The 27290-nt window shown below is 47.5% G+C and overlaps 1 protein-coding gene across 1 annotated transcript in view; it reads right to left on the reverse strand.

Annotated features, from left to right (window-relative positions):
- NID1 (nidogen 1) overlaps positions 1-27290 on the reverse strand; it is an 83468-nt gene that overhangs the window by 4706 nt on the left and 51472 nt on the right. Inside the window, exons 11-17 of the mRNA XM_027046989.2 lie at positions 22996-23145; positions 21183-21305; positions 11321-11539; positions 8996-9168; positions 5447-5573; positions 1808-1979; positions 664-821 (exon numbers count right to left, since the gene is read on the reverse strand). Coding sequence (XP_026902790.2) covers positions 664-821; positions 1808-1979; positions 5447-5573; positions 8996-9168; positions 11321-11539; positions 21183-21305; positions 22996-23145 — 1122 coding nt within the window. The remainder of the gene's footprint in view (positions 1-663; positions 822-1807; positions 1980-5446; positions 5574-8995; positions 9169-11320; positions 11540-21182; positions 21306-22995; positions 23146-27290) is intronic.

Here is a 27290-nt window from a genome sequence, read left to right on the forward strand (position 1 = left end):
ATGAGAACAACTCTAAGGGTCAGCAAACTTGTTCTCAAAGGGCCAGACAGTAATTAATTTAGCTTTTGTGGGCCAAGAGGCACAATCGAGGACACTATGGAGGCATTTATTTATGGAACCTTTTAAAATGTAACATTTAAAAATGTAAAACCCAAGGGTGCCTGGGTGGCTCAGTCAGTTAAGCGTCTGACTCTTGATCTCGGCTCAGGTCATGATCTCGGCTCAGGTCATGATCTCACGGTTCATGTTCAAGCCCCATGTCAGTGTCTGTGCTGACAGAATGGAGCCTGCTTGGGATTCTGTCTCTTTCTCTTTCTCTGTTGCTCTCCTGCTCTCTCTCAAAACAATGAATAAATAAAAACCATTTATAGCACCTGACTCGTACCAAAACAGGCGGCTGGCTGGATGTGGCTCATGGGTTAGGATTGGCTGACCCCTGATTTAAAGATGGAACACTTGCCCTGGACACCGTCAAGCCTATAGAAACCATGCATTTCAGAGCAAAGACAGGCAGCTGATTTTTGTGTAGGAAAATAAAACAGGTATCTTATACTCTCTTCCCCACAACAGATCCCAGCCTACAGTGGGTGAGAATAACTGTTTAGGTTAAAAGAAAGAAGCACTGTTGCAACCCCAGCAGCCAGGCGTGGGGTTCTTCGTCACCTGCGTCCACCCAGCAGAGCTGAGCCAAGTAGGCATCGAATGTAAGCCCGTTGGGCAGGCCCAGATCATCCTGCACCAGAATCCTCCGGTTTGTGCCGTCCATATAGGAAGTTTCGATTTTGGGGCTTTCTCTGTTCCAGTCTGTCCAATAAAGGTTCCTGCAGGAGGAAAAGGAAGGGAAAGAGGAACAACGAAGATGTTATAAGAGGAATAACAAAGAAAGAACAAAGATGGATAAGAAAAATTTTATTTAAAAAAAGAAAAACTTTAAGAGAACCCACGATGAACACATTAAAACCCAGGATGGCTAAAAGGGGTCTGGAGGTGATAAGACACCTTTTCCTTTGCAGGAGATACTTGGGTTTGGTTCTTGGTTTGAGTTTGGTTATTCTGGTACTAATGACCTCACTTTCCTTAAACGTAACTGATACAGCGTATCTCCATAAAGCTATTTAGAAGAACAACACAAAACAACACACACCTGAGATAAACATCTGGGGATTCCTACATGCTGTCACTACACAAGGGTGCATAGTGGACCCAGGGGCTCGGGCACAGAAGCAGATGTTGATAGAGTTGGTGGCTGAGGTGTCTGCCATGGGGGGGAGGTGGCCAAGCGGCCACAGAACTGGGGGTGTGGTCTCACAGGGAAGGAATCACAGCGTGAGGTGCAAAAGGTCTCGCAGGTAAGATTTAAAACTAACTGTAGGGAAAAGAAAAAAAAGCATTGATGTGATGACAAAACCCCCAGGAAGGGGTCTTCAAGGTGTCCATGCTGTGTGGGTCTCAGCCCCAGGGGTACATTTATGCCACTTGGACACCATTCTGGGGCTGGTACAAGGCAAGTGTTTATCCACATTCGACTCGAATGGAAATACCCGATTTCTGAGCTGTGAACTTAGAAAGTCCCTTCCTAAGAGATTTACAAGTAGAACATGGTTGATCAAGTCCATAGTCACAGGGAACTGTAATAAATGTTCTGGCATTTCACAGTGCATATCTGTAAGGCACCAGCTGTAGACCTGTTCATCCTGGAACTCATTCACTTCAGGAGACTGATGCTGGCATTAGAGCCTGACATTTGAGAGTATCTGAAAGAGCAGTTGCAAGTCGAATAGATTTACACAGATTTACACAAAGGTACCCTCTCACGGAATCCGTTACGATGCCTCTGGGATTCACCAAGTCAGTCTCAAACAGCACCCGGCGCTGGGTCCCATCCAGCTTTGCAACTTCTATTCGATCCAAGTGAGAATCAGTCCAGAAAATGTTGCGGCCAAGATGGTCGAGGGCAATGCCTTCTGGGCTTCCAAGATCTGGAATCAAACACGGCATACTTCTGGGTTTTTAAAGCAAGTTAAGATTAGGTTTTGTGGATTACTCAGTGTTATTCCCCTCGGTGTTCAATCCTTGCACTTTGGAAAAACAAATGGGAACATGAAATGCATGTTGCTGATCAGATGAGCCACAGTCAAAGTGACAATGTCACTCGTTCACTCGGCGGACATCTCATTATGTACCAAGCCCATAATGACGCCTAAGTGGTGGGCCTGGTTTCCAGGAACTTGCAACCAATCTCAATTCAGACTGAGTTTTGGTTTTATGGGAACGTGGAGGGAGACACTAGACTTAGCCTGGGGAGACCTGGGAGGGATTTCTGAGGGAGACAACACCTCGTAAAGCTGGCTCCCCCAGGACCCACAGGAGTTTGTCAGGCAAAGATCCTGGATGCGGGCTTCCAGGGAGTGGGAGAAGATTGGATACAGCATGATTTTGTATGGCTGGAGTCCATGAGGACGGGAGACTGCCCAGAGATGAAGTTAGGATGCCCGTGTTAAAGAGCTTCGAGCTTAACCCGCAAGCATGGGGGGGGGGGGGGCGGTGGGGAGCATAGAAAAATGCAACAAATCCATACACCTTGTTCATTAGTTATTGGGGGAATAAGGTCATCTCAGAGGAGTAACTGCAAGAAATCACAGCTGTTACTACTTTTGCACAGGTATCAGGAGTACAAAGAAGGGGTGTCAGTGATCGCATACAGCACTCCCGGAAAGTCCTCACTAGGTTTTAAGTAACTGATTTCCAAGCCAGGGGCTGCCACAGAGTAAGTCAGCCGCAACAGGAACCTTCAGAGCCACCGAACTAATGGTTCCCGGACTATAAATAAAAGCAAATGAAACATCAGAACCCCACCAGGGTTTTAGTAGTGTCACTTAGGATTCCCTCCCCTCTACTGATCAGAGAACTGAAGGTCACTTAGTATGGCTGGAAGTGTAAGCAGGAGGCAGAAGAGGCCAAGGATGAAGCCATCCTACCCGAGGGATCCTGGATATGAGGAAATCATGCCCACATGTGTTCTTTCATCAGCGTGGAAATGGTTCAGAACGTCCGCTCTCTCGTATCAGCCTCCACTAGACTCCTAATATGACCATGACCCTGGATGCTGGAAACACCACAGCCCCATCCCCCGGAAAGGACCCCAGCCAGAGGCAGTTTATTAAGAATTAGAAACAGCACTCAAACAAGATTTTTGTTATTCAAACCAAAAGTAGAGATTTGTAAAGTATGAAACCGTTTCCCACGTCCCTAGAGGTGAAGGGACAGCAAGCCTGACCTCCAAAGACCTCTTCTGACTTTCAGACAAAGGTAGAATAAATCATTCTGGGGGTGTATCTGGAATGAGCACATTCTCTGCCAGGACACCAGTCACTCAGACACACAGACAGAAGAGTGGGGGAGAAAAGGCTGTTCAGTGACAGTACTTTGCAAGATATCCAGAGGAACCCAGAAACTCCATGTCTCTCTGGTTCCTTATCAACAGCTCTGATCCTGACCTCAAACCCAAGAGCAATCAAACCTCCTCCAACCAGGAAAACACTACTTTATGAACTATCATGCCAAAGGAAAGGTCTGGAAAGCCTCCCCTTTTACTGTGCAGTCAGGGCAATTAGGGAAGACAGCAAGGCAATATATTCCACACTGCTGATGTCAAAAGGAAACAGATGATGATCCTGATTAAAGATGTTTGGTTAGGCGTTTAACTCAAGGAAATAAAGAGAAGCTTAGGATTCAGGCTGCATGAACTAGAGAGGAGATACATACCCCCTCTTCCACTCACTAGGGATGCACCAACCTGTACCACAATGAAGATTTAAGTGGAAATTTCTTTCTCCTTTATTTAAATATTTTAAAAATTATTTTTCAATAACTATTTTTATTTGTAAATAAAAGGAAATTTATTCCCAGTGATCTTTCTTCTACAAAGATCGCATTCTAGTTTAATTCTGTGTTTTCACAGTGGACTTTTGGCCTGGAATGTTTCTTACTGTGCTTAAAGCTTTCTTGGATAATTATCAGTTCCAGAAGCAACAGGAAATAGCAACGATGACCTATTCCCCTTTTCCACTGGGTTTTGAAGTCAAATCACAGATAATAGCAACAACATTTTTAACACACACACACACACACACACACGATGCAAAAAGGCATTTTCAAAATTCTGTTCATTAAACGAAACCATGAAAACTACCAGACATTATTTAAGTAGCATGTCAGCTTCCAGAAAAGGAGTCAGGGTCTATGTCCAAAGCTAGACATATTTAACTCAACCTCAGCCTGGTTCCTGTTGATCATCTTTTGTGAAGGGATAGAGAACGCAAGCAGGGGAGAGGGGCAGAGGGAGAGAAAGAGAGAATTCCGAGCAGGCTTCACGATCAGCACAGAGCCTGATGCCGGGCTTAATCCCATGACCCCACCCTGGGAACATGACCTGAGCCAAAATCAAGAGTTTGATGTTCAACCGACTGAGTCACGCAAGCACCCCCACAATGTCTTTCGATTGAAAATACCTGCAAGTCAGCTGCTGAGTTACTGACTTAGCAACATGTAATATTTGACCTTTTCAGTAAAGGTGAATTTGTACAGACCCTTGGATTTTGGCTGTAATGGTCTTTAATCTTGAGAAAACATATCCACATAAAATAGTCATGACTTGTTGAATGTAGGCATTACAATAACGCATAGAGTTCTTGACCTTAACCAACCTCTATAAGTTAAGGAATTGAGGTTAAATGCTGAGGGGTAGGCTGTGCCAAAGCGTCGTGCACCTCATTACCAGCTATGCAACTGAAATTTGAGGAATGTCTATGGAAGCCCAGCCTGATTTGCTGCACTCCTCTGACACAGGCAATCAGGACAGGTGCCAGTGGAGCTAAGGTAGAAAAGACATCTCCCCACTACCACCACGATGTCACAGGCTGAAGTGACAATTTTGACTTGAAAACTGTCTTGGGAATAGACAACTATCAGGGACAATATTTGCCAATATGCTTGTAACCCTCCCAACTTTATGATCATCTGCCTGTTGCCTTTGGGGAAATCCCAGTGGAGCATACCATGGGGCAGGCATTCTGAGAATCAAGTCTAGGCTCAACAGGCAGAGGAGAAATGCATATCCAAAGTGGATGGTGGAGTTTAGCCCTTACTGTTCATTAAAACTGGGTACATAAGCTTTTAGAGAAAGGCATGGGCACTTACCTGTTTTAACTTTATTCATCTTAGGCCAGCCACAAGTCCCAGCTAAGGTGTTCACGATTTAACAATAAGTCCTTGGAGGACTTTTCAGAGAAGGCTGGAAAGGGTGGCGTTGAGGCCAAGGACCCAGTCAGCCTCAAATCACCATATCCTGTATGCAATCATACACCCACTCCTCTGCTCTCTCCCAGGAACCCTTTGGGCTTCCAGAAGCCAAACCAAGAAGGAAGAATGATATTTGCTTGCCCACCTTGCCGAATGATGGTGGTTGGCTCTCCGCCATGCAGACTGGCTCTCCCAATGGAAGGCTCACTGATGTCGGTCCAGTAAACCATCTTGTCCACACAGTCGAAGGCCAGGCCAATGATGACTTTATCCTGGAAGTGCAGACCAGCCATAAGAGTGGCCCACTCACTAGCATTTGAGTGACCAGTGATGGTGGGAATCTTCCATGTGCTTCCTGGCATATAGACACCTTTATTTTATGAAAGGTCTTCAAGTCTTTAGTCCATTTAAAAATGTTTATTACTGAGCTGTAGAAGTTCTTTATATAGTTCAGCTAAAAACTTCTGTCATATGTGTGTATGTGTGTGTGTGTGTGTGTGTGTGTGTGTGTATTTCCACTCATTATGTAGTTTTTTTCAATTTCTTTTTGTTGTTGCTGTTTTGGGTTTTTTCTTTTTGTTTTTTCTTAATGGTGTTTTTAACAAAGCACAAGTTTTAAGTATTTATTAAGTTCAATTCATGATTGCTTCTCTTATACTTTTTCTACATCATCTAAGCAACCTTTGCCTACCTAAAGATCATTTTTTAAAAAGACAAATATTGGAAAGGAAGAGGTAAAACCACTCTAAGACAACTTGATTGTTTCTGTAGAAAATCCCAGGGAATCTATAGAACTATTATAACTTCCAATTGAATCCAGCCAGGTTGCAGGTACAAGGGCAATATAAAATGGTGTTTCTACATACTAGCACAAAATAAAAAATTTAAGAGAGTAATGTTTAAAATAACATTCAAAACAAAGTATTTAAGAACAAATATTTTTACATGTGCACGATTCTACACTAAACGCCATAACACATCACAAAGTGAAATTAAAGAAGACCCTAATAAATGAAGAGATAAATTAGTTGAGTAGATTGTAACATTTAATATTGCTAAGATATCAATTTCCCCTAAATAGAGTTAAAGATTCAATGCCATCTGTATCAAAATCCCAGTAGGCTTTATTTTTCCCTTTGGTAGAATCTTACAAGCTTACTCTAAAATGTCTATGGAAATGCAAAGTGAGGCAAAGCAAATATATGAAGAACTCCTACAACTCAGTAACAACAAATGACTCAATTACAAAATAGGCAAAGGATATGAGTAGACATTTTTCCAAAGAAGATACACGGATGGTCCATAAGTGCATGAGAAGATGCAGATATCGCTTGTTGGAGAAACACAAATCAAAACCACAACGAGGTAGCAGTTCACACATATTAGGATGACTAGCATTAATAATTAAAAATCTTAAGTATCAACAAGGATTTAGAGAAATTGGGATCTTTGTATCACGCTCGCGGGAATGTAAAATGGTGCAGCTAAGGAAAACAGTATGGCAAGTTTCTCAAAATATAAAGAAAACATACACAGAATTACCATATGATTAGGAAATTCCAGGTCTGGTTCATCCTTAAAAAAAGTGAAAGCAAGGACGTGAACAGACGTTGGTGCATACATCCCCGCAGCAGCAATATTCCCAAATGTCCATCGAAGGATGAACAGGTAAACAAAATGTGGTAAATCTATACAACGAAATATTATCCAGCCTAAGAAGGAAGGAAAAGTCTGGCACGGGCTACAGCACGGATGAACCTTGAGGCCATGATGCTAAGTCAAGTAAGCCCCTTCCAAAAGGATAAATACCAGATGGTTCCAAATATATGAGGCATCCAGAGGAGTCAAATCCATAGAGACAGGAAGCAGACTAGAGGTTGCCAGTGGCTGGGGAAGGAGGGAGTTATTATCTAACGGGGACCGAGTTTCTGTTTGGGATGATGAAAACAGTTCTGGAGATGGATGGTGGTGACAGTCACACCATCATTGAGAAGTGGTTAGAAATGGTAAAAACAGGGGCGCCTGGGCAGCTCAGTCGGTTAAGCGTCCACCTTCGGCTCATGTCATGATCTCGCACTTTGTGAGTTTGAGCCCCGTGTTGGGCTCTGTGCTGACAGCTCGGAGCCTGGAGCCTGCTTCTCTCCCTCTGTCTCTGCCTCTCCTCTGCTCACACTCTATCTCTCTCTCTCAAAAGTAAATAAAGATTTTTTTAAAAATTTAAAAATGGTAACAATACACAAGACACAAAATAAAAGAACAGTGAGTATCTCTCCTATTGTATCAGTGCCCTCCCCTCCACCGGCTCCACCTCAATTTTCTGCTTTTCACAGCCTCCCTTGACATTTAACCTCTTCCCTTCATCGTGGGCGACAATGACTTTCACAGGGAACCCAGCCCACTCCCGCTACGTAAGCATGTGCTTGAGAGGACACAAAATGAGAATGATGCTCACCCTCAAAGGGATTTGTGTGTCAGTGAGGCAACAGGACAATACAAAGATCACTTATTCGTTCGGCAGGTATGTTCTAAGTGCCAAGCACTGTTTTGGCTCTAACACTGCTGTGAAACAAATACCTCCATGAAACAGGTGGATGGTTTCTGGTCTGGCATGCTTATATTCCTAGCGGGAATAGATACATCGGATACGGAACATATACACTGACACATAATGTATCAAGTAGTATTGAGTGCTATGGTGAACACAGAGCAGGATAAGGGGGCAGAGAGCAGTGCGGCCAGGGTGGCCAGGTCAGGCCTCTCAGAGAGGTGATGTGCCAACAGAAATCTGAGTGAGGCGAGGCAGTGCACTGCAGAAGGGTCTGGGAGGGAGAGGACTCCAGGCAGGTGCAAAGGTCCTGAGGTGGGAATGTGCGTGGTGTGTTGAGGACCAGCCAGAGGGTCAGAGAGCTGAAGCTGGAGAGTGGGGGGATAGTGGCAGGAAATGGGATGGAGGAGGTGGCCAGAGGACAAAGGAAGAACTGGATTCATTCTGTGTGAAGGAAGAGCCCGTCAGAGGGTTTTGTGCAGGAGAAGAACACGAATCCAATCGAGGCTAATTAGAAGGGGATTTGAAAAGCGTCTTCACTCCTTATGGGACCTGAGGGCTGCCCCCCCTTCCGCCCCACTGCTCTGGCAACCCTGACCCAATCCCGCCGGAAGCCCCCAGGTCTCAGGTCTGGTTTCTTGGCGAGAGGGGGTCAGGATCACAGATGAAACAGAACAGCTTTTCAGAAGCGTCCAACCCCTAACAGACAAAAATTCCCCAGCTCGCAGAATGCATCTTTGATGCTCTGAAAAGCTCTAAGCTGAGGCTGTTACCGCCTCGGGGCAGATTTGAGGATCCTGAGGTGATGGTCTGCCAAACACGAGCCACTGTACTGAGCAGGAAGGGCAAGGTCAGACCTGGGAGACGCACACAGACCAGATCTGCCAACTCGTGTGATGCCCCACCCAAGGGGTCAGACACCACAGTGGCCTCTCCATGGCCTTCCCGACTCTGCTCCTGCCCTCCCAGCTACACAGGCGGCTCGGGAACACAGTGGCCCCGTCTAGAGACGGACACCTGCGGTCACGTGGAATCAAGAGGCTCCTGCGTCCAAGGGTCAAGCCCCGGTACTGGTCTAACTACACCCTGCTTGTTTTTCCGGGTCGCTGAAGCAGAAGCTGTCGCCAAGTGCACTAAGCCAGCACTCACCGGGGCATGAAGCAGCGTCTTGGCTTCTGACTTCTGCATGGTGCTTCCTTCCAGGGGGAGGCGCTCTATCTTCCCGGTCTGAGCAAAGAGTAAGTGGGTCCCAGGTGGCAGAGGGATCACAGCAGTGGGGACAGAGGGTCCGTGGTGAATCGGGGGGGCCACTGTACTCAGACCTAGGTGGCAGGAAATGTCAATGAGCAAGGACTATGTGCAGGAGGAGTGCACACAAATACACAGACGGGGTCACGCCAGCTTCACGGCACCAGGCGCACAGCCACTCAATGCCCATTTGTATCTAAAAGCACAAGTTGCAGAAAGACCTCAGTCAAAGGGCATTTGTGAGGAAGAGGAGGTGGGGCATGAGTCTGCCATCAAAGGTCACTTGAAAAAAAAACGGCCTGGACTTCCCCGAAATAGAAATAATGTGACCATTCACGTCCTGCTTTGGGCACGGGCCGCGGCAGTGAACCAAAACAGCCCCTGGAAAGCCCTGCCCGCAGGGAGCTCACTTCCCAGTGGCAGGCACTAAGCTTCCCAATGCTGGGGGGACTAGCAGGGAAGCAGCCCCACGCACCCTGCCCCTGTGGTGGGCGAGGGTCACACCCACTGCCGTGCGGGAACATGCCCCTTCTGGGCTTTCGGGGACAGAACGAGGATCAGAGACTAATTCGCCCCCAGGTTCCGCCTCGCCTCCTAAATGCTGACCCCGATGCCCAGCACGACACCCCGACTCCCCTGACGACAGAGTGTCCCGAGAAGGGTGAGGGGCACAGAGTGGGGGTCAGGAAGCCTGGGTCCCAGCCCCAGCCCTCCATTCCCTTGCTGTGTGGATGAGTCATGGCTCTTCCTGGGCTTTGTCTCCTGCTCTCTGAAGAGAGAGGGCTGGACCCGGTCGTCACTGGGGCCATTTCCACGTCTTGCTCCTTGTGCCCAGTCAGTGACATAAACCCATCTGGCTGACGTCTTTACTCTCTCTGGAGTTCATCCCTCCTCTCCAAACTCACTGCCAGCCCCTGAGGTCCGTTCCCTCGAAGCTTCTCACCTGGATTAGTTTTCAGCACCTGGACGGCCCCTCCCCTCCCCCAGGGGCCTCTTACTCTTCTCTCGACTTCCACGGTCCAACCAGCAATCTGTCTAAAACCTACATCTGGTGGCATCAATGCCTGCTCAAGACCTTCCCTGGACTCCCAGCTGCCCTCGTGATCAACCCCAGGCCCCTCTGCTGGGCATCTCAGATCCTCACTTCGACTCTCCTCCCACAGGACAGACACCCCTGCAATGTCTGTGAGCTCGCGGCCTGCTCCTGCTGCCTGGAATCGGCCTCTCAACCCCAGCCCCTCCCCCCCAATAACTTGGTTCACACCATCTGCTCTGGAAAGCCTTCCCCAACTAGCCCCCCATGCCCACAGAAGCCAGGGACACCTTCCTCTGGGTCTCCCGGCCTCCTCCTCTCTCACAGAGCTCCTCTCCCTGCCCTGCACCTGTTCACCTGTCCTCTGACCTTCTGGGTGCCACACTGTGACTCCCCCTTCTGGACCCCCAGCACTGACCCCAGCATCTGAAGCTCAGTGAACGTTGGCCGGATGGATTAATGACCACTTCCTGCTCACTTAGCAGCCTCTTAGCAGCTTCCGGAAAATATCTGGTAGGGGGTCAATCCCTGATTATTAGCTGTATGGAGAATGGAGATTCAAGGACTGACTGCATCTGATTTTGGTAACTTGTGACAGCTACCATTTCCTACGTTTGAGACAGAGGCAGGATTTTAGAGCCGGGATCCATCCAAGAGACTGTTCTGCTCCTCTGCTGGGTGGAGGCTGAGGAAGCCGAGACTGAGGCCATTTGGGTCCCGAGCCGCACAGCCCCGCTGGGCCGCACACAGGCCCCTACTCCCCGCCCAGCGCCTCCCAGGGAAGGGCTTCGGTCGGCCTCTCCCAGGCCTTCAATGTCCCAACACCACAGACACTGGAAGGCCAGGCCACCACTGCAGGGACTGTGCCCCGGGGGACCCACAGCACACGCACCCTCTGCTACCAACCGAGAATCACTGAGGCCTGTCCCACTGGCATCTGTACAGAACAGGTCTGCACAGGAAAGGAGGAGAACGGGTATGAGGAGGGAGGGAGGAAGGACGGAGAGATGGAGAGAGTAGGGTTCATGCGAGGGAGACGGAGAAGAGGGGTGCAGAGGGCAGACACAAAGTGCCACCTGCGTCCTGGGCAAGGCCCCCGGTGACGCTCACGGGCACTGGACCCCCGGTGATGCTCACGGTCCCCCAGGCCCTTCTCAGACACAAGCCCAGCACGGCGCTGCCCTCGGACTTACAGGGGGGCCTCATCCCGGGCCTGGTCCTGGTGCCCTCCAGCTCACGGCCGTCGCGATCCACGCACCAGCAGTAGCCGGTGCTGCCGTGGCACTGGGTGGGCACGTAGTGCCCATGCTCGTCACACTCGGGGACGAACAGACCTGGCCGTGGTGGGTCCGCTGCCCCCGCCGCCCCGAGGATGTGTTCTCGCTCCAGCTGGCACCGCGTTTTCTCCATTTCTACGACAGAGACAAACAGAGGGAGACGGTCAGCTGTGTCATCGGTCGGTGCTCACCAGCCGTGGCTGCGGGACACCCACGCTGGACTCGGGCCCCCGGAGGCTGCCCGCTCATCACTGGGTTTTGTTTTGTTCGTTTTCTAAAACGTAAACTATCATCCTGGTTGAGGGATTTGACAGTCAAGATTACGTTTGCGTTTTCTTTTGTCTGCTAAGCACTTTTTGGTTTCAGTTTGTAACAACTGAGGCAGAACGAACACGCCATAAAATTATTTCAAAGTGAGCGATTCCGTGGCATTTCGTGTAGTCACGGTGAGAGGCAACCGCCACCTCTACCGAATTCTGATCCACTGTCCTCAGCTCCATAGGAAACCGTACACCTAGAAGCAGAGCACTGCTCTCTGTTTCCCCCTCCTCCCCGCCCCCGGCAGCCAGCAACCTGCCTTCTGTCTCCATGGATGGCCTCTCCTGGACACGTCCTATAACTGGGATCATATCACACGTGGCCTGTTGTGTCTGGCTGCTCTCCCTCGGCACAATGTCTTCGGGGCTCATTCACCCTGTAGCATCCGTCAGTATGCCATCCTTTTCGATGGCTGAATACTATTCCACAGGGTGGTTACGCCACATTGGCTTGTCCATTCATCACCGGATGGACATCGCTGAAATTTGCTTTGGGAAACTTTGCTTCTCTGAAACTTGTCCTTTTTATCATGTCAAGCTGCTTGATTATCCACGTTGAGTCGAGGTCAAAGATGTGGGGAGACCAAACACCACAGGGCACATTTTCCAACAACTGTGTTTCATTTTAATGATAAGCTCGTGTTTGGCATGAAACATGGCCTCTTAGCCCTGCAACTCAGATCCCCACATAGGGAAATACTTCTAGATCTTTGGGAATCGCTGATAAGAAGCTATGGCCTGGAATCAACAACTTCCCAATACACAGAGTTCTAGCTCGTTCCGAAGCAGCTGGAGTCCGGCCACCACAAGGGCCAGGCCAGCACCACCCTCAGCCCTACAGTCTCCACCACACGAGCGATGCCCAGCCACCAGCAACGCTGACTGCTGACAGCCACCCTCCGGCCAAACCCAACTATGTCGGCTGCCTCTGTTTTCCAGGCCTTTCCATGTGCTGTGCGTGGTGGGACACTTCCTCCTTGACCCTGCTTTCCCTTCCTCCCAGTTACTTCCCCCAGGAAGCCTCGCCAGGCCCTCCAGGGCTGGGTCCTGTGTGCCTCCATAGCTCCCGGGGGGGCCTGGGCTCACCTGCCCTGGAGCTGTGTCACACTAACAATGACACTGACTCTGTTCCTCGTTTGTCTCCCCAAGCGGATTCTACTACATCATCCCTCACCTCCACTCAGGAAGCACCTGACAAGGGAAGAGCTCAAGGGGCTCACGGTCCAGAGGTGAGGGGACAAGAAAACACACTGTTACACTCTGTCCTGACAGAAGAGCCCAGGACAGGCCAGATCCACAGAAGACATCTCCTCCACGGGTCTCAAGGGCAAAGGGGTACCAAGGTGCTGTTTTGGTTTGTTTTTGTTTTTAAAGAGAGAGAGAGAGAGAGAATGAGAGCAAAAGGCAGAGCGAGAGAGAGAAAGAATCTTAAGCAGGCTCCACACTCAGCACAGAGCTGGATGCGGAGCTCAATCCCACAGCCCTGGGATCATGACCTGAGCTGAAATCAAGAGTCCAGGCGCCCCCAAAGTGCTGTTTTTTTAAAATGTATATTTATTTATTTTTAATTTTTTTACATTTATTTATTTTTGAGAGACAGAGACAGAGCATGAGCGGGTGAGGGGCAGACAGAGAGGAAGACACAGAATCCGAAGCAGGCTCCACGCTCTGAGTAAGCTGTCTGCACAGAGCCTGACGCAGGGCTCGAACCCACAAACCGTGAGATCATGACTTGAGCCGAAGTCAAACACTCAACTGACTGAGCCACCCGGGTGCCTCCAAAGTGCTGGGGTTTTTTTTTAATGTTTATTTATTTTTGAGAGAGAGCGAGAGCATGAGCAAGGAGGGTCAGAGAGAGAAGAAGAGAGAATCCCAAGCAGGCTCTGCACTGGGGCTCAATCTCAGGAACCGAGAGCTCATGACCTGGGCCAAAATCAAGAGTCAGAAGCTTAACTGACTGAGCCACCCAGGTGCCCCTCAAATGTTCATTTGTGACCGTGTCTATACATGGCCTTCGCGGTGACATTCAGCACGCATCCTGCCAATAAATGTTTAAAGTACCTTTGTCTATGTTGCCAGGTCTCATGTTAGCCTGCCTCATGTGGTTCTTCCCTTGATCGGAAGCAGTGAAGGTGCCTGGAAAGTGTGTGTTAAACCTGGCAAGGGAAAAGTGGGTATTGCTTTCCCTTTTAGCCCTAGGGGCTAATATTAAAAAAAAAAATGATGTAGGAAGAGCCAAACAAAGATGCAACTAAGCCATGCGGTTGGGAATAAAATGTTGGGTCCTGTTCACTCTTGGACATAGAACTTATTCACTTCCTCAATACCTCCCGTGCGCACAGGGTTTTAGAGCTCCCGTACAAGGGGTCTCCGTTTACACGTGTTTCATTTAACTCTACTAGGATCCTATGCAACACGCAACTAACTGTATTTTTTTCCACCAAATGAGACCCAAGGCTCAGACTGGTGAAGGGCTCCCCGATCACAGCACGAGTAAGCAGCTCAGCTCAAGCTACAATGTGGGTCTTTGGATTCCTAGCCTAGCCCCCTGCCCCTCTGTACCCACAAGCCCAGTGCACGTGCACAATGGGTGGGTTGCGTCAACAGTGACATACACAAGTGAGCTTAATACGCTCATGATATCGTCTGTGGCCCACAGACTCCTCTTCCTTCCATCACCATCTGTGTTTGATGTTGCCCTTCCAACTTGAAACCACACCTGGCGCTCTGTGTGCAATCAACCAAAGCAAACATCTGAGGAAGCAGAGGCAGCTCCATTCTACGAGGCTGACGGTTCTGCACGGACGTGGTGTTTGACCAATGTACAACATCTCAAGCGATCGGCAACTTTTACAGTGGAACTTTTAAGTGCTGTATCCTGAACTCATACAAAGGAGGGGAAAACCCCAGTTGTGACTCAGGAGATGGAATTTCAAGTATGTTTATGTAAAGCTGTGATGTCGCTGGGTTTCTTGGGATGGCTTCTCAGCCTGGCCACCAGGCAGTGGGAGCTGCTCCAGGGGCCCCAGCCCCCCATGAAGAATTTTCCACTGTGGGTAGGGTGAGGACAGGGTAATAACGATACATTTCCTGGCCCTGTTTCTGGCTGATAAAATGACCACTCAGGCAAGATTCCTTTCACTCATCTAGTCTGATCTGCGTGGGGGAGGAAGCAGTCAAGACCTGCTATTTATCCAGGGAAAAGCAGGAAGTCTGGGGTGACTTTCTCAAGGTTGGGGACAAAGAAAATGAGAGAAAAGTGAAAGAGAAGGAGAAATAAGAAAAAAAGTACCTTTTTAACTTTCTTGACTTACATTTCATTCTCTCGCCTGATTACATTTCTTTCTCTGTGCTAATTCACATAGATAACTATTGCAGCCTCTGATATACTCCATGGGGCTGAGGAACTCATTTGGGGAGGCGCCATTTTTTTAGCCTCTTCCAGCCCCATCTGCCCCCAAGAGGGGCTGGCTGCTCCTGGGGGCTCTTCCACACACGGAGACTTATTTATAATAAAAATAATCTAACCCAACACCAGAGACTTTAAGAATGTCTTTCTTTTGGGGCGCCTGGGTAGCTCAGTTGGTTGAGCATCTGACTCTTGATTTCGGCTCAGGTCATGATCTCATGGTTTGTACGTTCGAGCCCCGCATTGAACTCTGTGCGGATGGTGCAGATCCTGCTTGGGATTCTCTCTCTCTCTCTCTCTCTCTCTCTCTCTCTCTCTCTCTGCCCCTCCCCCACTTGCATGCTCGCTCTCTCTCTCTCTCTCTCTAACTAAATAAATAAACCTAAAAAAAAGAATTTCTTTTAAAAAGGGTTTTACTCGGGGCGCCTGGGTGGCTCAGTCGGTTAAGCGTCCGACTTCAGCTCAGGTCACGATCTCGTGGTCTGTGAGTTCGAGCCCTGCGTTGGGCTCTGTGCTGACAGCTCAGAGCCTGGAACCTGCTTCGGATTCTGTCTCCCTCTCTCTCTGCCCCTCCCCCGTTCATGCTCTGTCTCTCTCTGTCTCAATAATAAATAAACGTTAAAAATAAATAAATAAAAAGGGTTTTACTCAATTTTGAGAAAAATTGCTATAGAAAATTCTTTTATACAAAAAGTTCAAGGAACTTTTTTGTAAACCAAGAAATTACTCAGTCCTCATGTTCTTTGTTTATAAAACAAAGGAGATGAATTATAGAATTCTAGAGCTGCTTCTAGCTCTGACTGGGAAATGCAAGTTTTCTATCATAGGGTTTGATTGAAGTGAAGTGCACACTGAAACACAAACAACAAGACATAAAAAAATAAAAAGTGTACATTAAGTTGTTCGTCAGCTTTCTTTCTCTTAAACTGTATTATCTCCTCGATGTTTTCATCTTCTCTTGCAGCCCTGCTTTCTGAACTCTTGAATTGCCTTTGTGTCTACAGTTGTGTGATGTGTCTCTAGGTGCGAGATGCTGGTAAGTGTGACGGGCGCCACACGTGAAGAGATGTGATCAAACATCCATAGGTGAAGAGATGTGATCAAACATCCATAGGCTTGGCATTTGCCCTTAAGGATCAAGCTTTGCAACTCTAGCCCAGGACTTTGTATTATATATCTCTTGATCTGCTAAGAATCCGGTCTCCTACTTTCCAAAAATCTAGCCAATTACATTCCTCCAGACAGTCCTCAGGCAAGGTCATTGGCTCTGGTAGCCGGCCTCCAAGATGGCCCCCATCTCCCACCTCCTGGTAGTTTCACATTTAGGCAATTCCCTTTCAACACTGTTAGGGGGCTGGCCTGTGACTAACAGCATCACCAGAAGGGACAGTGTGTCCCTTCCAAGATGAGGTTACAGAAGACCATGGCTTCCAGCTTGGGTGTTCTCTCTCTCATTACTTGGTCTGGAGGGAGCCAGCTGCTAGGTGTTGAAGTCACTGAGGCGCCCTATGAAGAGACCCAGGCTGTGAGGATGTGAAGCCCTCAGTACAACAATGCATGAGGAACAGAGGCCTGTCAGCAACCACAGGGATCCTTCAGCCTCAGATGACCTTCAAAGACCACAACCTCAGCTAATCCCCAGACAATGACCTCATGAGAGACCCTGAACCAAGACCACCCAGCTAAGCGGCTCCTGAATTCCTGACCCACAGAAACTGTGAGATAATAAAGACGTAATGTTTTAAGCTGTCGACCTTGAAGATCATTTGTTACATCACAATAGATAACTACAAAGGACTCTTCAACAATACGGGTCTGAACTGTGAATTTTTTTTTACCGAACAGAACTGTAAATGTATTTTCTCTTCCTTATGACTTTCTTCATGAAATTTTCTTTCTTCTCTCTTACTGCATTGTTAGAATACAGTATTTAATACATACCACATACAGACTATGTGTTAATTGACTGTTTATGTTATCGGTCAACAGTAGGCTCTTAGTAGTTAAGTTTTTGGGCAGTCAAAAGTTATATGTGGATTTTCAACTGCGTGGGAGAGTCAGTGCCCCTAACCCCCGTGTTGTTCAAGAGTCAACGGGACCATGGTGGCTTTCAAACTTTCTGGCCATGACCCACAGGAATACATTCTGCTCAGCAACTCGATATACACATGTATACGCACACACACATACTCATCCATGCAGATATAAGCATCATTTCATGAAACAGTACTTTTTCCTACTATATATACTCTGTATACTCTGATATCTTCTTGATTCTTGTTTTCGATTCCATTTCATTTAAAAGCAAATGGCGCTAGCGATCCATGGAACATACACAGGTTGTGAGCAAGAGTGCAGAAGCTTGGGGGAAACAAATCAGAATTTCTGGTCTTGCCTGTCACCAGTTGACAATGCAGAAGCTGTTGCCTCAACTGACTCACCCTCGAAGCCAGTTTAATTTTTTCAGCTAGTCCCTTCTGTATACAGTAGGTACCAAATTAAGTGTGGACTGTCCGACGCCCTGCACTTCATTGTGTTTGGCAATAGGCGTCCGGATGACATTAGTTTTCTCCCTGCTAATATTTCAGAAAGTATTTTAGTCAGCCATAATTTAGAAATATACGATGAAAACCTCAGTGTTCATATTCCAGCTGAAAAATACAAAGTCTGCTCTTGTGTAACCTCCACAATCCCAACTGCCTCTCTCCTACATGCAGGTAACCCTGTGCTCTCAGTTTTCGTTTTTCATTCCTCTGTATGCATTTTGTAGATTTCCTACATATGTATACACACATAGGTTTATTTTCATACAGCGTTATATATATTTTTTTTTAATTTTTTTTTTCAACGTTTATTTATTTTTGGGACAGAGAGAGACAGAGCATGAACGGGGGAGGGGCAGAGAGAGAGGGAGACACAGAATCGGAAACAGGCTCCAGGCTCTGAGCCATCAGCCCAGAGCCTGACGCGGGGCTCGAACTCGCAGACCGCGAGATCGTGACCTGGCTGAAGTCGGACGCTTAACCGACTGCGCCACCCAGGCGCCCCTAGCGTTATATATTTTTTAAGTTGATTTATTTATTTTTGAGAGAGAGACAGTGTGAGCAGGGGAGGGGCAGAGAAAGAGGGAGAGACAGAATCTGAAGCAGGCTCCGCACTGTCAGCACAGAGCCCCACGCGGGGCTCGAGCTCACGAATAGTGGGATCATGACCTGAGACAAAACCAAGAGTTGGATGTTCAACTGACTGAGCCACCCAGGCGCCCCAAACTTTTTAACATTCTTACATTGTTTATGTTTTTAACATTTTACTCATTTTAATTGCTGCATATTATTTCATTGTATGAATTGTTCCAAAACCCCATTGGTCCATTCCTCCTACCAACAGTCATTTAGATTTCTTTTCTGTTACAAGCAATACTCGGTGAACACTGGTATGTATTTCTAGTGCACATTCTCTCTTGACTATTTAACTAGATGTTGAATTTCTTAGGAGAACAGGATTGAATACATAAACAATCCTAGCAGACGGTGCTCATTGGTTTTATCCTTGTCCCAGCTTCATATCCCAGCCTGCAGGGATGAATTTGTTTCTGTTTACTTAACAGAGCCTTAAAGAGGGGGCAAGGAGTGAGGTTAAAAACAAAAAACAAAACCAAGAGATGAAGACATCTGCTTCTTTTTGAACTGGTGATATGAAGCAAGCTTAAGGAAATAACGGGATGTCAGTGATTTTTAGTAGTTGCTGGAGAGTCTTGACTAAGATCATCACGAACTCTTCTCTATGTAACCTGCCTGTCAGAATCTATGGGCAGCACTAAGAGTTTTTACCCACAATTTCAGGAACAAAAAGTTGGCCCTGCCTCGGTTCCTTCTGGCTGGGGTTGGCAAACATTTTCTCTCAAGGGCCAGGTAGTAAATATTTCAGGCTTTGCATGCCTTATAATCTCTGTCACAACTACTGAACTCAGCCTTTGTAAGATTAAAGAAGCCACAGACTATACATAAACTAACAAGCATGGCTGTGTTCCAATAAAACTTTATTTATAAAAACAAGAGGTGGGCCAGATTTGGCGTGTAAGTAGCAGTATGGCGATACTTGTTCTAATCAGAAGGGAACAATGTAGATCAGAAATACGTACTATATACCCAAATTTTAACTTAATCTATGATTTCTCGCCTTTTAGTTGGACAACTATCCTAAAAACTGGAAAACACCTAGTCCTGTTGAGAGCGGGGATAAATAAATACTTTTATATACTGCTGATAGGAGTGGAAACTGGTACATTCACTTGGTTCTTCAACAGTTATAAATCTGTGAGCACCATCATGGGCCACATGCTCCACGGGATACCGCTGGACATAAAAATAAAAGGCATACGCATCCTACACTCACAGGCTAGTGAAGGAGACAGACATCGAAATCGCTATTAATTGCTTAAAAAGGTGGTGAAATGGGGGCTCCGGGTGGCTCAGCAGATTGAGCTTCTGGCTCTTGATTTCAGCTCAGGTCGTGGTCTTGTGGTTCGAGCAGCGCAGAGCTTAATTGGGACTCTCTCTCTCCCTCTCTCTCTGCCCCTCCCCCACTCCCGCTCTCAAAAATATATATATTTTTTAAAGGTGGTGAAATGGGTATTTTGTTGAAACATTATATATTTGTGTATTTATATATATAACATATTGACAGTGGCATGACTATATCTGGCTACAAACAGTAGCAGTCATTAAAAATAAGTAACTACGTGACTCCAGTCTGCTGTGTCAAATACATTCTTAATCTCATGACGGAATACCATGTGGTTTAGAGGACTGAATCCAGGCTTATTAAGCCCATCAGACAGACCTGGGTTTGAGTCTCAGTTCTAGCACTTACTACTGGTGGGACCTTGATTACGCCTTTATCTTGGTAAGCATCGGCATTCTCTGCCAATGGGGATCGTAGTAGTGTTTGCTCCAAAAGGACAATGGTGAACATTACATGAAAGAGTACGGGGGAAGCTTCTAGCACAGAGCAGGTTCTAACAAACAGCAGCCAATTACACGTATTCACGCGACAGCATCTGTCGAGTGCCTCCCACGTTCCCAGAATTGAGTCCAGATCCGGACCCAGGACTATCATTATTCTTATGGTCTAATGAGATGCCACCCAAGCCTTGGGTCAGCAGGTAACTTCAGCAGGTGCACAGTCCAGGTATAGGTGGTAACACGGACAATTCTGTACAGTCCGTGGCCTCCACCTTTCCCCAGTGGTGGCCCTTCACGCGTGCTCCCCACCTCCACCCTAGCTCTATTCCCCGTGACTCCTAGGAAGCTGGGATGGGTCACTTTTACGTGCGAACTTGACTGGGCCACAGGGTGGGGATATGCCAGATACGTGGGTGCCAGATATTTGGTCAAACATTCTAGGTGCTTCTGTGAGGATGTTTTGGATGAGATTTTACCTTCACAGACTGAGTAAAGCAGATGGCCTCAGCCAAACAGTGGAAGGCTAGGATAGAACAAAAAGGCTGGCCCTTCCCTGAGTAAGAGAGAATCCTTCCTTCCTAATGACTATGAACTGGGACACTGGCTTTTCTCTGCCTTCAGTGTCAAATGGGAACATTGGGTGTCCCGGGTCTCCAGTTTGCTAACTGTAAATCTTGGGACTTGCAAGTCTTTATAATCATAAGAACCTCCTTATAATACATTCCTTTATAAACAAACACAGACAGGCAGACAGACAGATACACACACACACACACTATTAGTTCTGTTTCTCTGGGGAACCCTAATCTAGAGCAGTTCTTACCTGAACTGCTTGCTCAAGTTACAAGGATGACAGACTTCAGGTTGCCGGTACAGTTACAGTCTGTGTGGCATCCTCTGGAGTTGTGCAGTGCACAATCTGCATGCCCGTCCACTAGAGCTGTGCTCTGATATCCCACCTTAACAACTCTGAGGACCCTCCATAGAGGCTGCAACTTCCCCACCTCACCTCCTCTCCCAGGTTCAGGGACTCAGGATTCATGAATGTGGCAATGGTTTACCAACTCCAAACATCTCTGACACCTTACCTCCAGGCACACAATGGAAGCCGTCTCCGCGATAGCCGGGTTTGCACTGACATGTGAAGGAGCCGGGAGTGTTGTAGCAGAAGGCATCGGGGTGACACTGGCTTGGCTGGCATTCATCCACATCTGCAAAAGAGCCACCAAGCCCAGGGACAATGACACTTGTTCTGGAATTCATAGTTTATACAATAATTTAAACTACTTCGTCAGCTCTAAAAGACTCTGTTTCTGATCTGGGAACAGTGATTTAAAGTTCACTAAACATTACTCATCAAAACACAATCTCCCGGGGGCGCCTGGGTGGCTCAGTCTGTTAAGTGTCTGACTTTGGCTCAGGTCATGATCTCGAGGTCTGTGAGTTCGAGCCGCACATCAGGCTCTGTGCCGACAGCTTGGATCCTGGAGCCTGCTTCATATTCTGTGTCTCCCTCTCTCTGCCCTCCCCTGCTCATGCTCTGTCTCTCTCTCTCTCTCAAAAATAAACAAACATTTTTTAAAAAACCACTAACTCCCCAATTTCTATCTTGTGTATTTGTAAAATGTGTTTCACTTTGATGATTAACATTTTCATGGAAAATTAAGCATGCAAAAGGAAAAAAAAGAGAAGATTCTTTTGCATATTATATAAAATGATCCTTCTCACCACAAATGAGAGCTTCAAAAATGTCTGAGAGTTTGGAGACATTATTAACCACTGACAGAAAAACCTTGGAGACAAGAAAAAATTCACATTTACTTTTCTTTCAGTAACAAAAAGTAAATATCCCAGGTATGCCTGGGTGACTCAGTCGGTTAAGGGTCCCACTCTTGATTTCAGCTCAGGTAATGATCTCACGATTCTTGAGTTCAAGCCCTGTGTCGGGCTCTATGCTGAGGGTGGAACCTACTTGGGATTCTCTCTTCCTCTGTCTCTGTCTCTCTCTCTCTCTCTTAAATAAATAAACTTAAAAAAAAAAAGTACTGTATCTCAGAAATTATAATCTTAGAAAAGCTTGGACTTTTCAGAAATACTACATGGTGTATTATTAAGTAACTTTGCAAATCAGGGGATCGGGGTACTTTTTTTTTACAGCTATCTTACCTAAAATCACCTTTAAAAAGCATCCTGGCAGCCAACAATGGACTCACCTCACGTCTGAAAGAATTCTGTGGAGACATTTACTCTCCCAGACTCTGCAGTCATTTATTTAATAAGGGGACTTGGCTTTTTCTGGAGCAGAAGGTGAGAGCAGACCAGGAGAATGGCTATAGCTATGTTACTAAAGAAAAAGCTGGACCTCAAGTCCCCTTGTATACAAGGATTATCTGCCTTTTTGGAAAAGACAATCTCCTCAGTTCCTACCAGACAGCAGGGGTCTAATTGTTGCTTAAGCGAGCAAGTCAACAGAACAAAATAGTAGGGGGAGGCTGAACGTCTTCTCCAGTGAGAACAGCTTCCAAAGGAAAGTGCATGGTTCACACTACCAGAGACAGACAAAATGCAGCCCATTTACCCAACAGAGTTGAAAGGGTAATTCTCAGGGCGCCTGGGTAGCTCAGTGGGTTGAGTGTCCAACTCTTGATTTCGGCTCAGGTCATGATCTCACAGTTCATGAGATTGAACCATGCCCTGGGCTCCATGCTGACAGGGCGGAACCTGCTTGGAATTGTCTCTCTCCCCCACTCTCTGCTCCTCCCCTGCACTCACTCTCTCTCAAAACAAATAAGCAAACTTAAAACAAAAAACAATAGCTCTCTTAATTTCAGGATGAGTTGGTAATTAGCACATGGAATCTTTTCGGGTTACACAGGGAGAAAAATCAGAGGAACCACATACCTTGGCAGGCTCGGCCGTCCCCAGAGAAGCCCGGCAAACAGGAGCAGGTATAGGAGGACCCTCCCATGTAGATACACTGCGCCCGCTGTGGAATGTCACAGTCATGGAGGCCCGTCGTGCAGTAGTTGATGGGGCGCTGGTCCACGACAGCTACAAACAAAATGTGGACACGGTGTTTGGAGCGAGGCCTCTGAGTGGTCCCAGTGACCTTCTAAGTTCCTTCTGCATCAGTGGTTTAGTCCACTGAGGGGAATGTGCAAGAACCCCAGACCTCTAGGCATCTTGCCGGGCGTCATCCTCCGCTCTCCACTGGGTGATACCCATGGACTTCCTGTTGTCTGCCACCTGGATCCTGCCTCTGATGGTTTTTGCACACGGACACCATGGCTGCTCATCCAACCTGGTACTCACCCTCTCTGTCTCAGGCCACGCTCCATACCAGGTTCCCCCAAACCCAACTTCCCTTTCACCTGGAAGCGAGTTGGAACACCTGCAGGTGTATGTACACACCTCCCGTGGCCGTTCTGTCAGAGCATGTGAGGAGAAGGATCTGAGGCTTCCCCACGGCGTCTTTCCCCTTGGCCCACCGGGCAGGAAGAACACGGTTGAGCGTGGCTGAAGTCAAAGTCACCCATTTCCCACGAAGGAAGGAGAGATCAATTTTCCCCACGCAGTGAGACAGGTGTTATAGAAAGACGGTAGGCTTTGCGGGGGGAGGGTAGGCGTCCCTGGGTTTCTACCAGGTGCATGTGTGTCCGCCACATGGCTTTGGGGAGATCACATAATTTCTCAGAGCCTCAAGTTCCTCCTCTGTAGGAATTACTTCCCGCAGGCCAAGCACAAGGAGGCCCAGTAGATGGAACTCCTGTTTTCTAAAGAGTCCTGATGATAGAACTCATAGAACGAGGGCTCAGGAAGTGGGTGAGTGACACAGAGGCTAGCCAATAACACCCCACCTTGTTCTCTTCCCTCAAGTTGGAAGTCAAGGGCTGAGGTCTAGGGCACATTTTCAGTGGCTGGTTCAGGTTCTCTGGGGGTTCCCAAGGTACCAGTTAACTTCTGGTTTTAAAGCTCTAAGACCCAGGACAGAATCCTATCCCTCGAAATGGCGGAACAGAACCTCTCCTTCCCTCGAGGGGGCCCTCGGTGTCCGGATTATCCTACAGGAGGGCTTCTCCTCTTTCTCCTGAGTCTTCCCAAGACTGATTCCAGTTTTCCTGGTCTCATGTGCTTTGAGAGCGAGAACTCTGAGCACTGTCAGGGGATACAGAAAGGATACTCTTCAAAGGTCTGTGGGAAACGAGAGGTTAGCAAAGTAGTGGTGGATGGAGGAGGTCTAGCCTGTGCACTTGGCAGCTTAGACTCCTGAAGTCAAGACTAAATCAACTCCCATGGGACAGGCACCATCAAACTGAGTCTTATGGACCAAAGGGTTGCTGGATTTTAAATTACTGCTAGCGGTCCACAGATATGTCTGGAAAACAGTGACCTAGATGATACCTAACAAGTCCTAACACGTTCTGCTTCCTTGGACCCTCCTGCTGTCTATTCTTCTATTCTATTCTTTTCTCTAGGGTCCCCTCCCCCACCCCAACAAATCCTTCAGCTCCTGGTGTGAAAGGGGATGCTTTCAACAAATTAGGATCCCCAAAAGGTAGGGAAAATACTGGCCGACAGAACAACCAAGAAATCAGCCTCACTCTGCTTTCTTTTCGCTCTTCCAACAAATATTTATGTCATTTATAGTTTTTAAGCGATCCTTTTATAAATTACGTTTGCCCGGGGCCTCGTTTTGCTGCACCCTTCTCAACAGAGGGGAACCTTGGTGCAAGCACGTATGGGTTTCGGTGTTCTCTCCCAACCATCATCTTCACATATGTATGCGTTTCTATAATCTTCAAATCATTTCTAGAAAAAGGCAATTTATAACTGAATTTCCTTTTTAAAAAAATTTTTTTTAATGTTTATTTTTGAGAGACAGAGACAGAGCGTGAATGGGGGAGGGGCAGAGAGAGAGAGAGGGAGACAGAATCTGAATCAGGCTCCAGGCTCCCAGCTGTCCGCACAGAGCCCGATGCAGGGCTTCAACTTACAGACCATGAGGTCATGACCTGAGCCAAAGTCAGACATTTAACCGACTGAGCCACCTTAATTTCTTAAATTTTCTTAAGGTGCCCCTTAATTTCTTAAATCTAGAAATTTAAGAAAATTGAATTTCTTAAGTCATGTTTTTTTCTTTATGGAAGACCATGTTTCCATGCCAAAGCAATTTTCTTCTTAAAGCGGTTTTAAAAGCTCCTTTCACGATTCCAAACGGTTTCATTCTACTTTTTTCATTTTAAAATAATGACACCACTTTAAAAAATGACACACTTTTAAAAAAAGACACCAGGGTGCCTGGCTCTGCTTTCTGCAAAGGCCTTGACCTCGCAGAGCTGGTAACCTCTCTAGAACTCTGATCCTGCCCATTCAACTGATGGGCAGCTACAGGGTGGGATGGTGGGGCAAGTTTGGGAAGGAGAGAAAAATTGGGCCCAAATGGGAATTAAAAATGAACTATAGCTACAAGTAGATGGTACGTTGGGGTTGTACTTTACCAGCTCCTCCGTTTGGGAAGACAACCCTGGGAAAGGAAGGGGCCCTGACCTGGAATGAGCAGAGTAGGCTGGCTGGGACTGAGCTGCTGCCACCAACCCCCGCCCCCCCCGCTCCCCCCCGGAGACACCTGCAGGCTGGCTCAGGCTGGAAATGAGGCAATGAGAGAGAAGGAAGAAGATGCCAGCAAGGGAGGGAAGGACAACTAAGGGAAAGAAGTCATGTGTTCAAAGGAGAACAAAGGGCAGGGTATAAAGAGCTCCAAGTGGGGTGGCTTCACACAGCCTCGAGTTACTTCCAGTTCTGAAAATAAGGTCACAAAAATGAAGGATTTGTAATAACTTTTCCTAGCAATATGACAGGCAAGGAGAGAGGAGATGGGCAAAGGAAGAGAGGGGAAAGGCAAGGGAGAACGATGGGTGAGGGAAAGTTAAGCCTAAGCCTCAGCCTGGCCCTCTTCCTGCCCTGAAGGAGGGGCAGGTGCACGGGGCCATGCACTGGGCAAAGAAACCCACGCAAGGGGTCAACAGAACCTCAAGTTTCCCCACGTTCCACACGCAAAGCCACCTATCCTAGAACCGTGGCCACTCAGAGGGGGCATCTGTGTCTTCATGTCAAGGTGATTTATGGGCTGTTTCTTTCGTGTGAACATACTCTGCACATTCTTTTTCTCTTTTTTAATTTTTTAAACGTTTATTTTTGAGAGACAGAGAGAGTGTGAGTGGGGGAGGGGCAGAGAGAGAGGGAGACACAGAATCGGAAGCAGGCTCCAGGCTCTGAGCTGTCAGCACAGAGCCCGACGTGGGGCTCGAACCCACACACTGCAACGTCATGACCTGAGCCGAAGTCGGACGCTGAACCGAATGAGCCACCCAGGCGCCCCGTATTCTAATTCACTACAAAAGTCTGCATGCCGTGGACGAGAGAAAGTCAAAGGTTTACAGAAAATGCCAAACACGGAAGTCCACGAAGCTGCCCCTCCCATAATGGATGCCAGTCCTCATGAAAAGTTCATTTCCTCCCGCCAGCTCATATCCATTGGGCATGGGCCCCAACCCCTCACAGCTGGCAGGGCACAGGACCAGCCTCCTCACCTGTCCAAATTCTTTTCTCTTCCTTCCTTGCTGTGACCAGGAGAAAACACTGCTTATTCCTTATTCCCAACCCAGGCTTCCAACCCAGGACACAGTTTTCATGAGGAATTCTGGGATAGGTGAAATGGCCATGAAATTATGCAGTGATGAGCTGGAGTGATTTGTTTGAATGCGTTTAGGCAGACCTGGTTTTACCCCCTGAGCCATCCCTCCATGCAGTGAGTCTCAAAGGAGCTGAGTAAGAGGGGTTAAGAGCCAAGTGGGATGGAATCGTGTGGGGCCTCCAGGCAGTGGGAGAGTCAGGAAACCTCACAATGCTGGGACCCGTGGAGCACAGTGATCTTCAGGTGGTTTTCATATTTGTTTCCAAGCAATGGGATCCACCATTCAAACAAAATCTCGCCCAGAATCTGATATGTAGAGAAATCAAAGGCTGGAGGTCGGGGTGGAGGCCAAATCTGCCCAGGCTTTCCTGTGTCCTCACTGGCAGCTGAGGCTTCTTCAAGGGCTCCAGGGGACACAGTGAACCCAGGATCCAGTCTGAGGAGTGGACGCCCAGAGACATTAAGTGTCTTCCTCAAAATCCGATGCCTTAGGAGTAGACAT

Source organism: Acinonyx jubatus, chromosome D2 (genome assembly GCF_027475565.1).
Source record: "Acinonyx jubatus isolate Ajub_Pintada_27869175 chromosome D2, VMU_Ajub_asm_v1.0, whole genome shotgun sequence".
Lineage (NCBI taxonomy): Eukaryota > Metazoa > Chordata > Mammalia > Carnivora > Felidae > Acinonyx > Acinonyx jubatus.